The sequence below is a fragment of the Anabas testudineus genome, chromosome 2 (genome assembly GCF_900324465.2).
Source record: "Anabas testudineus chromosome 2, fAnaTes1.2, whole genome shotgun sequence".
NCBI lineage: Eukaryota > Metazoa > Chordata > Actinopteri > Anabantiformes > Anabantidae > Anabas > Anabas testudineus.
The window spans coordinates 31,693,844-31,709,085 of record NC_046611.1 but is presented as its reverse complement, the minus strand read 5'-3'; the positions used below and the strand labels follow the sequence as shown (position 1 = coordinate 31,709,085).

General features: G+C 38.6%; 1 protein-coding gene across 1 annotated transcript in view; it reads right to left on the bottom strand.

The window, feature by feature from the left end:
* LOC113164896 (guanine nucleotide exchange factor VAV3) overlaps nt 1–15,242 on the bottom strand; it is an 80,956-nt gene that overhangs the window by 62,368 nt on the left and 3,346 nt on the right. Inside the window, exon 2 of the mRNA XM_026364434.2 lies at nt 2,706–2,822. Within this exon, the coding sequence (XP_026220219.1) occupies nt 2,706–2,822 (117 nt within the window). The remainder of the gene's footprint in view (nt 1–2,705; nt 2,823–15,242) is intronic.

The window sequence follows — 15,242 nt, the reverse complement described above, 5'->3', positions numbered from 1 at the left end:
CACAATTTCCTAAAAAATACTGCAGATTAACAAAAAATGGACCAGCTTCCATATCTTTAGCTTTCTCTCATTCTTGCAGTCTGTGCCAGGTGTGTGCCAGAGTGCAGGGCCTGTGCAGCCAGGTTTCTCTTGTACCTCCAGAGCCCACAACACTGCGTGTGTCTATGATGCAGATGTGCAAAACAGATGTTCCTGCACTTAGGGGAAACGACTATAGACAGAAGCGCTGTATTTGTCAGTCTGTTTTCCTAGTGTGGTAGTACTGTGCTGCAACAGTTTAAATTTCAGACCACCAACTGTTTGTCAGATCTGCCGTCGTTATCAGCTCCTTTATCTCCTTTAGATTCTAGTCAAGAGTCAAAGAGGAAACAAGAAGAATTTTCAGGCTCTATGGTAAATGTTGTGTGTAGTGACTTTAGTTGAAAACATGTGCTGTACACCAGCAGACAGGAAAATACCTTACAGACCCTAAATTAAATAGGCACGTCTGATGTTTTATTCAGTAGCACTCCGGCAGCTATTTTTAAAACAAAACAAAAAGAAAACTGTCAGGAAAAAAGACTGCAGGTAAGTGACAGCTTCATCCATTTCCTCCTCTTCTCACTCCATTAGCCTCTGCAGAACCAGCCAAGCGAGGATTATGGGGCTGTCTAATTTCAGAGATGTTAAATACACCCTGGGCAGTATGGGATTCACTAAAGAGAGCAAACTGAAATCACAGGAGGAAAATGAGGATGAAATCAGACATTAGAAAACCTGAATAAAAGTCAGTGTTTGAAGGTTGAAATGAAAGCTGTTGAGTGAGAAACTAAACAAATTCCTCATTTACAGCAAAAGTACTTCTATTTCAATCAATCTAATCTGTTCATATATGTACACATTTTCCAAAACACAGTTTACATTTCAAGTCTATTTTTCTGTGTTTACACATGTAAAACTCTCTACAGACAGCATCATAGCATCAGTCTAAAAACTGTTGTTTTACACTGTATGCAGGGGCTAAATTGTGTATAAAAAGAATAGGAATGCTAATCTACTATAGATCTAAACAGTCAACAAATATTTATGTGCATTTAGACTACTGAATTTCTAGAGCCTCTGTCGGTTCTTCTTCACATGTGAAAATATTCCTCTACTAGGCTGAAGAAAGAAAGTTGCCAACAGCAAGTGTGTTTTAATTATAGATGACTTGATACATAGATGACTTAATTCTCTCAGCTACTTAATTCAGCTCAGCACACCATTGAAAATGAACACTGGAGTAAGGATAAAAATGTTCTGTTGACCATAACTAAAACCTTTTCCATTTTCGTCCTATACTATTAAGAACATACATCTTCTCATGTTGCATTTTGGTACTGCATTAACTGTATTAACTGACAGAAAAAACAAAACAAAAATGAAAATAGCAGATAATATAGTAATTGTTTTTTCAAACTTACTTTACACTTCTATTGTATTTTTATTGTTATAATATATATATAATATATATAATAAGTGCTACTTAAAACTAAGATGTAAAATATGAAAATAGAAATATTCACTACAAATATAGCTGAAAACTGATTTTGTGTTACCTATTATTATTAATATTAGTATTAATAACATGTTGTTTCCCACTCTGAATGCATTCACATGTTTGTTAACTTAAAATTTAGTGCGTTCACAGGCAGTCAAGTAACCAGGTTACTGGAAATCTGCACATACAGTACATGCAGCAGATGAGTAATCTGATGTCTCCTCTATCTTTGGCTGAGTTTGGAAGCATGGTCAACAGATTTGAATTGTTTGATATGAATTGTTATCTGAGTTCTCTGGGAGTAATCTACCTGGGGAAATCAGGTTCACTAATCCCATACCCCAATTACAATAACCAGGTTTTCAGTTTACTTGACAGTTACCTAAAGAACGACAACTGTAACCTGGTAATGTGAGTGCATGTAAACACATTGTATGGGGATTAAATAGAGGGCACAGAAAGCTAATTCATCATTATGTCTCTCTGTTTTCCTGATGACACATATCACACATTTTGAGCCAAAGCACATTGTACTGTTTCAGTATAATAAACGCCTCACAAAACTTGCATCAGAGTCCAGCAACACCCTCTCTCTGCTCAACACGGTGATGTCTAATGAAACCTCCTGGGGACGTCACAAAGGCAGTAGCAGGGCAAATATGCTGCATGCATGCTCACCGTAGTGTCCCAACAAAGCGATGAGCCCAAGGCCACACTTTTACCCCTCGTGCTGTCTGCACACAGGCATTTTTATTCTAATGAGATTGATTCATGATTAAAGTGCTGGGTCATGTTGCTGACTGGAGTGTGAAGAAACCTGCTATACTACTTCAGACTGTTTATTAGCACATGTAATGACCAGAATAATATCCACAATTCATGCTGCACAAATGGTGCAGGTCCTAGAAACCGATGTTACAACAGGCTACACATGAAATGTCACAGATCATCGCAGAAAGAAGAACAGACACAGGATGCTACACACCAACTAGTTCATTAGAATATAAAATTCAAATCAAAAAAGGGATGCACTTGTAAATAATTTTGACTAAGTTCCATAACTAATAAGAGTGGGCGTAAAAGCACATTTGACTAATTCAGTACAATCTTCGGGGACAGATGGCACCCACGCAGGCAGGAGCCAAGCCTCTATTTCTTTCTATGTTGTCGAGAAGTCGTGCCTTACCTTTCCAAAGTCCCTGACGTCGAAAAGGTCAAAGGCCTCAAACAGCTCACTCTTCTTCATGCCAAATGTCTCGCTGCACGCTGCCAGGAAAGTCCTGATATTCTTCAGGCACAGAAACTGTGTTAGGGAGGACAGAAAGAGTCCATCTGTGAGTGAGTCACATCGAAATGTACAAATTGTGCATGAAAGACATGATGGGTTATTATCTTTTCATTTTCATTTCCAAAAAACTATGCGACTTATGATCAGTGAATAGGTTACAGTGCTGCTTTGCTACTCTGCCTGCCAGCTTTCATGCTGTCTTATCGAGGTGTGCAGGAGCAGAGGACTCTGGAGGACAACAGCTCTGAAAGATAGATGAATCAGTGTTTACAGGCTCCATGAGAGCATCTTCTTTCATTAATATGATTTATTTCCTTTAGAAATAGGCCAGGGGAGTGGTTGGTACTTGGAAAGAGACAAAAGGTAGAGATCTTTTTTTTCCTACTATCACAATAAAATATAACCATTTGTATTATAAGCACAGAAAAAGAAATACAGCTTGTATAGATGCAAATTTAAAGATTTTTTAACTCCATGTAGCAATAAAGTCAGTGACCATAATTCACATACATAGTTTTATTTATAGTTGCTGCACATATGTAAAACTAAATTTAAACTATTGTCATAAAACAACAACTTCAGTTTGACAGTCAGTGCCATGGTAATTTACTCCCACTGTGTTCTCTTCTGATTGTCCTCCACTGCATGTGGCATTGGCCACAAATGCTTTGTTAAACACTGAATTTGAGCAGTCCAGCTCCAACAAAAATGTATCTTTAAAGCATCTTGTGCCAAGAGCTCAATGCTACTGTACTACAAATCCCAGTTATCACCTGGTCATCTGTCAATCTGTGATGTCTAATGATAATCGATAATGATAAGTGATTACTGCATAGTATAGTTTTTTTTTTTTTTTCATTACAACCAAATTAAAAACAGAAGATTTATTAGTTTTTGTGAATTTGAGAAAAGACCAAAGTTAAAAGGTTCAAATAGCATATATAAGTTACACTATTCCAGTGGGATAGTGTAAAGTATCTAAATTTACCTAAATGAACTTAAGTACATTTTGAGGAATTTTCACTTTACTCAAGTATTTCCATTTTCATTTATATTTGAGGTAATTCTTGCACCTTTACTCCACTGCATTTAAGAACTAGAGTTACTAGTTACTTTTAATAACAAAATAACATTATAACCTTAAGGCTTTAGTGATCCATGGTGTGAAATTTACAAGCTACTCAGCAGTACGTAAAATAATAGAAATTCTAATTATCAGAATGAAAACATATGTTCACCAAAACAACATATACAGGGTTTAAATAGGCTACATACACACAGAGGCAATTATGTTAATATATGGGGTGAGTTTTCTATCTAACTTCATCATGATCTTATACATTTTCATAGAACAAAGTTGTTAAAGCCAATAAATAGCCTAATGCAAGTATGCTAAAGAGGAGAAAAAGAAAAGGCCAAGAAACTAATTTTTACACAATGTGAGCTTAATTAAAGCTGAGTATGCACCTTAACCAAGAAAAATTGAACCAAACGATCAATAAAGTAACTTCTCTAATAAGGATGCTGTTTATTGAAAATGCATTGTCTGAAACCAAAGTGTTAAGCTAATGGTTTTATTGCAGAAGGCACCATGCTGCACAACATAATTGAGAAAGCTAAGAAATAAAGCCACAACATTATGTAAGCTTTTCCGACCCCAGTCTTTATATAGAAAGATTGTCGAGCAACAAGCATGTAAGTAAGTATTATTATATATTTATTGATATGGCGCCACTATATAGCGCGTTTAAGATTTAAGACCTTAAAAAATATACCTGTATACTGAATTATACAGAAAACCCAACAACCCCACTTGAGCAGCTCTAGGCGACAGTGGAGAGGAAAAACTCCCTTTAACGGAAGAAACCTCCAGCAGAACCAGGCTCAGACTGGGCGGTCATCTGCCTCAACTGGTTGGAGTGAGTGGAAAAAGAAGAGCAATAACAGTTGAAGATCTAAAGTCTTTTAACTTCTAACAATGAGTGAACTTATTTTTTAATTAGACAAAACTAGTATATTAGAAGTATCTACTGATTGAGATTCTTCTTTTTTGTAGTTTGAAGATGATATTCTTGATGGAAATTTGTTGTATATCTTAAATACATTTTAAATTAAATCTGAAATGAATAGAGTAAATAAACTGTAGTTCTTCTACCATTAATGTTTAATAAACTAATCATTATAAGTCAAATAAACAAGCAAACAAGGTTTACACAACAGATGATTTTAATGAAGCTGAACTGAACTGGTTTTTAAGTTGAAGTTACCTAAGCAGTTATCAACCCAGCTAAGACAAGGATTTTACACAACATGCAATATTAAATTAATATATTTGGTTATGTCAGAAGGACAAATTGTATTGTTTTGTTTATTTACTTGGCATAATATGTTGTTGGCTTTTTCATATGTTAAAGTTGAGACGACAAATCCTATGTTACAGTCTACAGAATGGAACAAAAGAGGATGATTACAAAAGAGATGTTTCAGAAAGTGATGTTTTTTGCCACATCATTGTTCACCACATTGCTTGGGGCTGGATTTAAGAGATTACTTCATATAGAAGTAGTGCTTTCTTCAACCCTAAGGTGTAAATGTTTGCAAATAAAAACAATTAAAACCACTGTATGGTCATATTATGTACACAGAGGGGGACTAAATAGAAGAATATCAGAGTTGCAGTTAATGTGGCAGCTAGGTAGACAAAACACACTGTTTTGAATGACCATGAGCTCAAAAACCACTTTCATTTGCATTAAGGTGGCAGTTTTAGCCACATGAGACTACTGACAGGAGGAAGTGGTTTTTGCTATTGATTATTTTCTCAGTGTCTCAGTTTTGTCCACTATCTACAGGTATAAATAACTCTTTGTATATATTTATTATTTATTCATTTCAAATTCACCAGGGATACGTTTCCATATGTCAATGCTTCATCAACACCTCTTTCTTCTTTTTCAACTTGGGTAACAGGTCTACAGGATATGTATTTCATTAGCTGTTCCTGTTTCTTAAAACAAGCACAACGCTGTGCCACTCTGCTAACATAGCGTAGGTGAGAGTTAGGGTTAGGAGTTAGGGGTTAAACAGCCTCTGAAAAACAATTCACTCAGTCTCATCTTGACAAACAAAGTAAGGTCAGATTTGTCTCTGTGGCACATGTCCATGCATCACATATCAAATGCATATGCAAATGTAAACTTTACAGATGGCTTTACAAGAAAAGGAAAAGCCCCCAGCCCTGCAGATATGAGGCAGCGTAAAGCAGCAAATGAGCAGCAAGTGTAGAATATTGAATGTTTACACTTGTTCACATCACTTTCTTTTATCAGACAAGCGCATCCTGTCTGCCTGGAGACTCTGCAGGGTCCCAGAGGACCTCAGTAGATTATCTGAGGGAAGCAGCTTCACTGAGCGCATATGAAAGACAGTTTCTCAGCTGCACTGAGCTGAAGACAGTGGGTTGGATTAACAAGAGTGCAGCAGCATGAGGCAACCACTAACAGTTCCACTCTCTGGGCTCAGAAAGAGAATGGCCTTGTCTGTGCATACGCAGGAACACTTGATGTTTCACAATTTTTCAGAAAGAAAAGAAAGTAAACAATTCCATCTGTTGAGGAAGCCCATGAGATGAGGTTGAAGACTCTGTGGAAAGCCAGTAATGGAACGTGTAGTTCAGAAAACTACATAGAATAAAGACCTTTTCGTTTTCAAAATAGCCCAAATTAATACAGCTGAAGCCAGTATCAAACAATACACTGGGCTGCAGTCCAGAGATCACCAAGATGTGTTTAAAGCATTTAGAAATATTAACACCACTAGCACTAACTGCGATATTGTGACATATAGTACTCATAACACATATTGGTCATACTAATTCAAAAGGTTCTTATAAAACATGCACAATTAGATATCTTTATAATAAACTAAATGACTGTCAATCTTAAATATCAATACACAGGCCTTAAAGTGTTTAAACAGTTTATTTGACAAAACAAGACCTCACACTGGACCGTGACTAATTAGGGCAGGCATCGTCCAGTGTTTTCTAATGTTTCATAGAAAAATATTTATTAAATGAGAAAATAATTATCCCATTATTCCACAGTGAAAATGAAACTACCTAATCCAACAATGTTACTGAACCTATTTTCTGTATTTTAAGGAAATCTGCAAATAACCTTGCTGTGTAGAATAAGATTATGCTGTGCAATGGCAGTTGGAACCTTCAGACACACACAGTAGTCAGCTGTGATAAAAATCTATAGTTTATTCGAGGCCAGTGTGTAAGGGGTTTAAATTCCCACCAGTGCACTTTAGTTCTAAGACCAACCATCTGGAATACAATGCAAAATGCAAAAATATTCTCATAAGACAAGCCATCTCACTGCTGCGCTTTTGATTTGATCGAGGTTGTGCTCTGTATTCACAATATGTATCCAGTTTCTGCTTCCCTCATACAAGTCAAAGCTCCATAGCAACAAGCTGGAACCTTTTACGGCCCCCGTGCGTATTGTGGAGCTTAATGAAATCCTTTTCTTGTTCTCTCATAAATCTACGCAATGAAACAAGCTGGGTTTGACCATCCCTCTGCTTAAACCTTGCTGAGCATCAGTTCACGGCTATCAAAAAGATAGATCTTTTGCAAAGGGAATTGTGCAAAGAATCCAATTTAGTAGTTAAAAGCTCTCTCTCTCTCTCTGCCTGACTACCACATGATAGCAGTGTGGGAAAGTAAAGAGGAAAATGACCATGCTGATGCAACATGAAGGGAAAAAACGCCATTAAGACAAACACGTCTGTCACATTGTGCTGGGTGGTGTGACTGTTAACCACTGGGTAACATATCACAATCCAAGTGATCCGGTCACATCCATGTCATGTTGAAACCTTGTCAGCTGTGTAACCAGGAAATGGGTGGAACGTAGGCGAAGGTCTGCTGACGCTGAAGAAACCAGTGCGCTCTCCCTCTCTCTCTCTCTCAGTATGAGGCTGTGAGTCTGTCACTGAAGGCAGCCTGGCCAGACACACTTCAGCTTAATTTTATGGAATACTGTCAACAAAACAAGTGGTCAGCAGATTGTCAAGCTGTGGTAGCTGATCTCATAGTTCCTCATCTCTTGTTTAGGGCGTGAGAAATGTGAAATGAAAACTGCACATGACTGAAAAAGACATAGAAGACATAGAAGATGGTGCAGGTGGTGTTTCCATTCACTTTTTTCATTCACATCAATGAATCTCGTGCTGGTTGTCAGCAACCTGTATATCACCTCTTTATCTTACCTCGTTTTCTTTACTATTTTAGTTTATTTGCAGGTTCGTCAAGAAAATCTAGAGGCTGCAAAAGACCATCATAGTTGCAATATTAAACACTGAGCTACAACTTTATTACATTTCGACACAAAAATGTATTCAAACCCTAACTACGGTAGAGATTTGAATTTGTTAGAGTTAAAGACTGTGGTTTGAGCTTAAAGAAAGTTAGGACACTAACTGTTGAACTGGTAGAACGCTATTGTCTATTGTCTGCTGTCCGATGTGCTATGTTTTATCTGCCACCCAACCACCCTAACCTCCTCCTTCACTAACCTTATTGCTTTTTTCCTTATTTTTGGGGCGCTGAGGGCTTTCAAAACATAGATGACCTACTCAGTACTGCCCCTGACATTAGTTTTTTTTGACAAACTATAGATATGTTGATAATTAACATAAACAACAAGTCACAAATACACTGATCCTGAATATATGAATACATTTACCAAAAAAAATATATGCAACAAAATATCCAATCTTGCAGTGAAACATCTAGTTTTATGACATCATGATGGTTTTTATTATGGTTAGAGAAAGACAACTATGCTCTTTTCTTAAGCTTAACATGAGGCACACCACTTATTATTTAAAATGTATTAATTAATAAAAAAAACGTTTTTTCCTAAATAGCTTTAAGATGTCTTGTCAATATGGTGCCAGGATTTATAAATGTTAAAACAGTCCTAATATGTATAAATGGGAAATGGGGAGTGTCTCTAAATAAAACAGGAAAATGAACCAGTTCCAATCTCAAACAAGACCAGTTGAGATGTTGGTGAAAGATTAATGAGTTATGTGAATTCTATATGTAGCATGTTACCAAGCTCATTGTGTGCATTCATTGAACCCTTCTTTTTAACTGGCCCCAACCACACAACTGGTGGATTTTGATAACCCTAGATATGAAGAGCGGTATTGTTCTTCTCATCTCTCCAAAACAAAGTATACTACCCAAAACCATTCCATCAAATAACTGTTAAAACAGTTGTGACAGTGTCCACAGTAGTCATGCAGAAGACTACACACATGCTCTAAACCACATAGCCACATCCTCTTCTGAAGGTAAAGTGCCCTAGAAAATTTCAAGACAATCTGCTACACAAGATGTTTGTTATGTTGCCCAAGCCCAATTTTGAAAAGATCACTGACCACACTGAAAGGCAACAACAAAAGGAGGGCCGGCGAATCTCTTCCTCTTCTTTGTTTTGGCAAACAACACAGCTGATGAGCTGTAGCGACATTTAAAATGAACAATCAGAAAGAAGTGGAGATGACGTGCTGATGTTTTAGCTACACAGCACATGTGCACCACACACCTCTACGTCTCTCATGTAATGACGATAAGGCAATACGGGAAACTCGACTATGTCCACCCCCACCCTATCCACCGCTATACCTCCCCCCACAACGTCAGTAATAAGTGTTTCTGTGGCTATTTACATGCAATTCTAGCTTTAACCCCAGTGACCCCCAGACATACTAAACGATGCTTAGTCCACCCCCCACTAGATAAGGGAATTAAATGAGTTTCTATGCGAGATATGAAGCATGACTGCAGCAACACAGGTCAAGAGGTTACAGTTCAAACAAAGCAATGCTGGCGGTGTGAGCGGAAAGGGTGATGGAGCATCATGGACACTGGAGAGCTAAATATCACATAAATTGAGTGAGGCACACTAAGAACACTGAATGATGAGCAGGCATCCTCCTCCCCCTACTCCAACTCCTCCCCTGAATTTCTACATCTTTCGAAGATTGTGTTAAAAAAGTATGTATAATGCTCTGCTGTGGGGTTTCCTGAGCCATGTATGTATCGCTGTGAACATCTATGCACAGTCATGTGTGGGTTTGAGTCTAATGGGTTTGTGAGGGCCTGACTTAATATCAGTGTTTTGACAGTTGAGCTGAAAAATGGCAGGTTTTTAGTCCCATGTCCCTATTCCTTGATCATATCCCTTGTACATCTACAGTCTTGCCCTCTGTCTCATTCCAATTTCCAAAAGATAACAGCTATCAATCACTTCCACCCTGACTCACTCACCACAGACACCTTATATATAACTGTCTCTGTTGGAAAGACACAGGTTCAATCATCTGCAGCAGGCTCTGTACATGGACGTACTGAGTACTTAGTTACACAAACACACTAAAATAACAGTTGTATTTTACTTCAGCCAATACTTCATACTTTAATAGCTTTCTTATCCAAATACTGGATGTCCTGGTTTGAAAATATTATTAATAAGTTGTTTATATGATGCGATATGAAACCAAGAATAACTGGAAGAACACGTGTTGAAAATGACACAGTGGGATCCTGAAAACATATCACTCTGTTGGATTTTCTTTTTCTTTTCTTTCACCACTCAACAGTGTCACTCCTGCACCTGTCATCAACAAATGACAAACAGAGGACATTTGCACACTTTAATGGCTGTGACAGAGAGCAGTGCTGCAGCAGCAACAGGTTGAGAGGGATAAAACACGTCAAAGTGGATCAGCATTATTGTAACTGATATTGATCCCTTACACTGTATATAGACACATGGAGATTTGGGGCATTTCGCTATGTACTTTCTGTAGAGCTTGATACTCCACCTCGCTTGACTCCAGGTTTCCACTACAGCAACCCCGACAGGAAAAGGATGCAGACACTGTGGCAGTGGTTCTAAGTTGGTATGATCTGGATATACAGCTGCAAATTCTGACTGCTCACAACATTGCACACAGCAACCTAACATTTCCATAAAGCTGAAAAACAGAGGTCAAAACTTCAACTATCATTTGGTAAAGTTACTGTTTAAATGTTATTCTATACATGCTGTATGTATGTACAGTATCTATACATGCATACAATGTCAGTGTTCGTCAGTGAAGACAACTGATAGTATTGACTTTCTCCGAGCACTCAACAGTGATTAACTGCCAGAACTGACTAACATAATAAACATTGATTGCAGGTACATTCTCCCCCACTGGATATCTCCTAATAAAATCAGCATATGCATTATCTATACTTTAATGTGCACTGCAGTGAAGCATTTACAGGTTTGCTGTGGCTCATTATGAAACGTTGCTCTCTCTCTGTGCACGTGCATGAGCAAGGTGTAACATCATCTTGTCTTTGCGTGATCAATATCTACGTTCGTGCCAGCGGTGGAACAAACCAGCCTGGCCGAACTGCACTGTCGTAGCACGCATGTGTTCAGAAATGTGGTGTTTTCACACTGACAGGTGCAATCCTTTCTTCAAAGGGAATCAAGGGGGGCAGCCAAGCCGCAGCAACTCTGGGGCAGTCATCAAGAGACTCACAAGCTGGGTTCATACTGCATACTAATCTCATGCAATTGGATGCATGTGCAGTATTAGTGTGCACATTTTGTAGGCTACAGGTATGAGTGTGCAGACAATATAGGTAGATGAGAATAAGTCTGAAATATCACTGATCAAATCCGACCCAAATGTTTTGTGCCTTTTTGTTGCCATAGAAACAACTCAGCAGGAATATTTTTTACACACGATGATGGACAACAAATAGAAAAATTATGCTCTACTGCAGAACTATTTTATTATATGTGCTTTCCGAGAAGCAAAATGGCTACATAGAAAAATGTCTCTACTGTTTTCCGTGACTTTTACATTTACATGAAAATCTCTAATAAAATGTTTAACTCAGATTTGTGGACAGGTGAGGTGTATGACAGGTTTGACTAGCTGATCTTCATCCCAGAAGTCTCAGCATCTTCCTGTTTCTCTTCCGTCTCTGATTCGTTGCTGTCCTGTCTGTCTTGGGTGTGGGTAGGGTTTTCTATGTTTCTTCTTTACTTTAATGTATTGTGCTGTTAATAGTGTAGCACAAAATCAACTAAACGGGGTTTGAAATTAAAAAAAAGCTTGTTAGGGTTGGGTTAGGCCACTCTACCTGAAAGGGTGCTGTCGTCGACAGATCGCAAAGCCCCTTGAGTCAAAGTTGTACAGCTGGGCTCTATATAGTAAATCCAACTTGATTTAATTTGTAGAAGCATGTTAATAAGCTAAACGACTGAGCATCCAAATCCAATGAGAACATGGATGAAGGAAAAAGACACAAGAGAGCATAATGTGAGCTACCTTCACTTACCATTACAATCCCACAATAGGCTTTATTACTTTTTTACTTTATTACTTTATGAATACCATTATCTCCATCCTATACACTACACATGAAATTTAGACAGTAAAAAAATCAAACCTGAAACTAACGTCTTATTTACGTTTTTACACAAAATCACTAACTGTCCGTTTTAACTGGCGCTCCCTGAGCCAAGATGACTTGGAGAGCGGCTATACTGCAGAAACTAAAGGCAAATCAAGACGTTCTCCCCCCTCTGTGTTTCTCATTCTCCCACGCTATCTCTTTCAAACTTTTGTCGTTGCAAGTTTAACAGCAAGCCTCGGCGCCTTTGAAGCCTGCTGCACGGAGAGTTCACTGTGTGAAACCAGATTTTCTCTTCACTCTCTGACATCACACAACTTTGGTCTCAGCTTGATAAAATATACACACTTTATGTAGAAACTATGCAGTAGGACTCTCAGTGTGTTCTAAAGTACATAGAGTCTGACTGAGGTTAGTCAACAGGTGCTGTCACCTGCTAAAAACATCACACCATACTGTAACTATAATGAAGTTATCTTCCCACATGATGGCAGCTTCTCATCTGTTTGGTTTTAAACATGCTCTAGTGTAATACATCGATCCCTGGCAGTATGTATATTACACATTGTGCTGCATAAAGTGTGAATACGTGTCCCTGCTTTGCTATGTATGTTAATATACTCTATGGTGATCTGTAAACTAGTTCCTGCCACTTAACACTCATTGAAGTTAGACTCTATTCATCCTCTGCCTTTCTCTCACTTTCACTTTACAGAAATGAAGAACAGGCCTTGAAGTCTTTGAAGCCGGCTCTATGAAGAGCAAAGTGCGGCTCATTGTGTCTGACATCTCGCTGCTTTGGTCTAAGCTTGAACGAGGGCATGTTTAGTTTCACTTCCTTCCTCTATTCTATTTCCTGATTTCCTGTGCACGCCAAGGCTCATGGCGCGCGCACGTGTGTGTGTGTGTGTGTGTGTGTGTGTGCGTGTTAGAGAGAGAGAAAGAGTTTCAGCTGCTCAACATTCATTCTGAATTCTCTTGATCTGTAGCTTATAATCCTGTGTCATGGAAAACAGGCCAACAATAGGGTTAACAGGTTTCTTTTAAGATTTATATTCAGTTTACAGTAAATTTAAAGCCCAACGTGACCTCATTGCTTATGTATTCAGACAATTGCATATGTGTTTTAGATGAATCCTTCAGCAGAGTGTGACTACTGTATTTCACTCTCTGATCGTCTGCTGGTTTGTTCTAGCACTGTTGGGTTCAAAATGCATTTATAGCTCCTCAGTAAAAACTGAGATTCAGCAGAACACCCACCCAAATACTTTATGGAAAAGAAGGATGGAAAGACTGCATGCTGCATGTTTAAGCATGTGGTCAGTTTGTTGCACCATGTCAAGCAATCCATAGTTCCTCTTCATGCTAAACCCCTGATTTTCACAGAGCACCAGCTACTGGTTATGTGGTGTTTTTCCTGGTAGAAATCAAGAGGCTGTGGTTGAGCTTTGTGTAGACTTTATAATTAAGGGTCGACATTCATTTTTCACTTTAAGCAGAACTTTGAGTTCTTCATTCAAACTATTGCACAGTGTCATGCGTATATGCATGGATAAAACATGGGCTGTCCAATGATTCTGTCTTTCACCAAGGAGAAGTCACTTTGTTGCTGCTGCGTCAGTCCATTTCTAGATAGAACTGACTTACCATACAGACCATACAAATAATCTAGACAGTGATTGTTACAGAATGAGAAACAGCCCGTTCCGATGCCAGTATCACACATGTGAACCCTCCAGAGGTTTGCATGTATTGTGCTTTAATTACGCAGCAGTCTAACCCCTCAGGGCCCTTTTTGTCCTCAGAGATGCATCTATGGAGGCCAGACAGGTTCTTTGTAGCCCTGTCCCTTCACTGCCTTTGTCTGGGTCCCATGAGATGGCCACAGCCGCGTCCTGTGCGTTGATATTGGCCAATGAGTAAGTAGACGCCACAAACCCTCATGAATTATGCAAAGGGAGGAAGCTACTCCACCCTCAGTTATGTAAATCTGACTTTGAGGGTGTGGGGGTAGGGGCGGGTCTCCCAGAGGGAGGTGGGATCCAGCATAACCCATTGTGAATGAGTGTGAAAGCGAAAGCTATGAGGTATGATTCGCTGGCATACATATAAAGTTGTAGTAATAACATCTACATATTCAATACTGACGTGGCTCAACACAACTACACTATCATAACAAACAACACAATATCACCTGCTAATTAGAGTATCCAGATAACAGTACATCAAATGTCAGCATCATTTCCAGTGCATGTCCATGTGTGCAGATGTACTAGCTGTAATGGCAGCCATTATCTCCTTCCATGTTTGTGATTTTTAAAATTATGGTGTGCCACAGCCAAGTCCCCCGTCTGAGTCTGAGCTCTCATACATTGTGTAGTTGGTAAAAGAGGTTAGTAGTGTTGGAGTCTGCTGTGGGGAACAGACCTGTGGCATAATTACCAAAGTACAACTTTCTGGTCCACGTCATGTTTTTCATACACAAACCGCATCCATGCTACAAAAATTGGGTACAAGTCCTTTTCATTTTCAGAATCAGTCCATTCAGTGTTCAGCCTTTTCTATTATGCAAGATGTACTATGATATGACACAGTCAACAGTGACTGAACAACCCTAGGTTGGCAGGTCACAAGAGTTCATTAGCTCCTAATTTATAAACTCTGCTGCTATAAGCGGTATCTGACACCAAGACACCAATTATAGCAGACAGTTTGCAGTTAACCACCATGGTTTTTCATTCAGTCACAAGAGAACCACATAAAATTCTCTTTTTTAACCAGAAAAATGCACTAGTACTAGTAGCATTAATTCAAATACAGTATGTGTTTATATACACTAACAAGAAAAAGTATACAAACCTTTTGGAATTTCTTGGTTTTCTGCATTGATTGTCATAAAATGTGATCTGATCTTCATCTAAGTCAAGAGT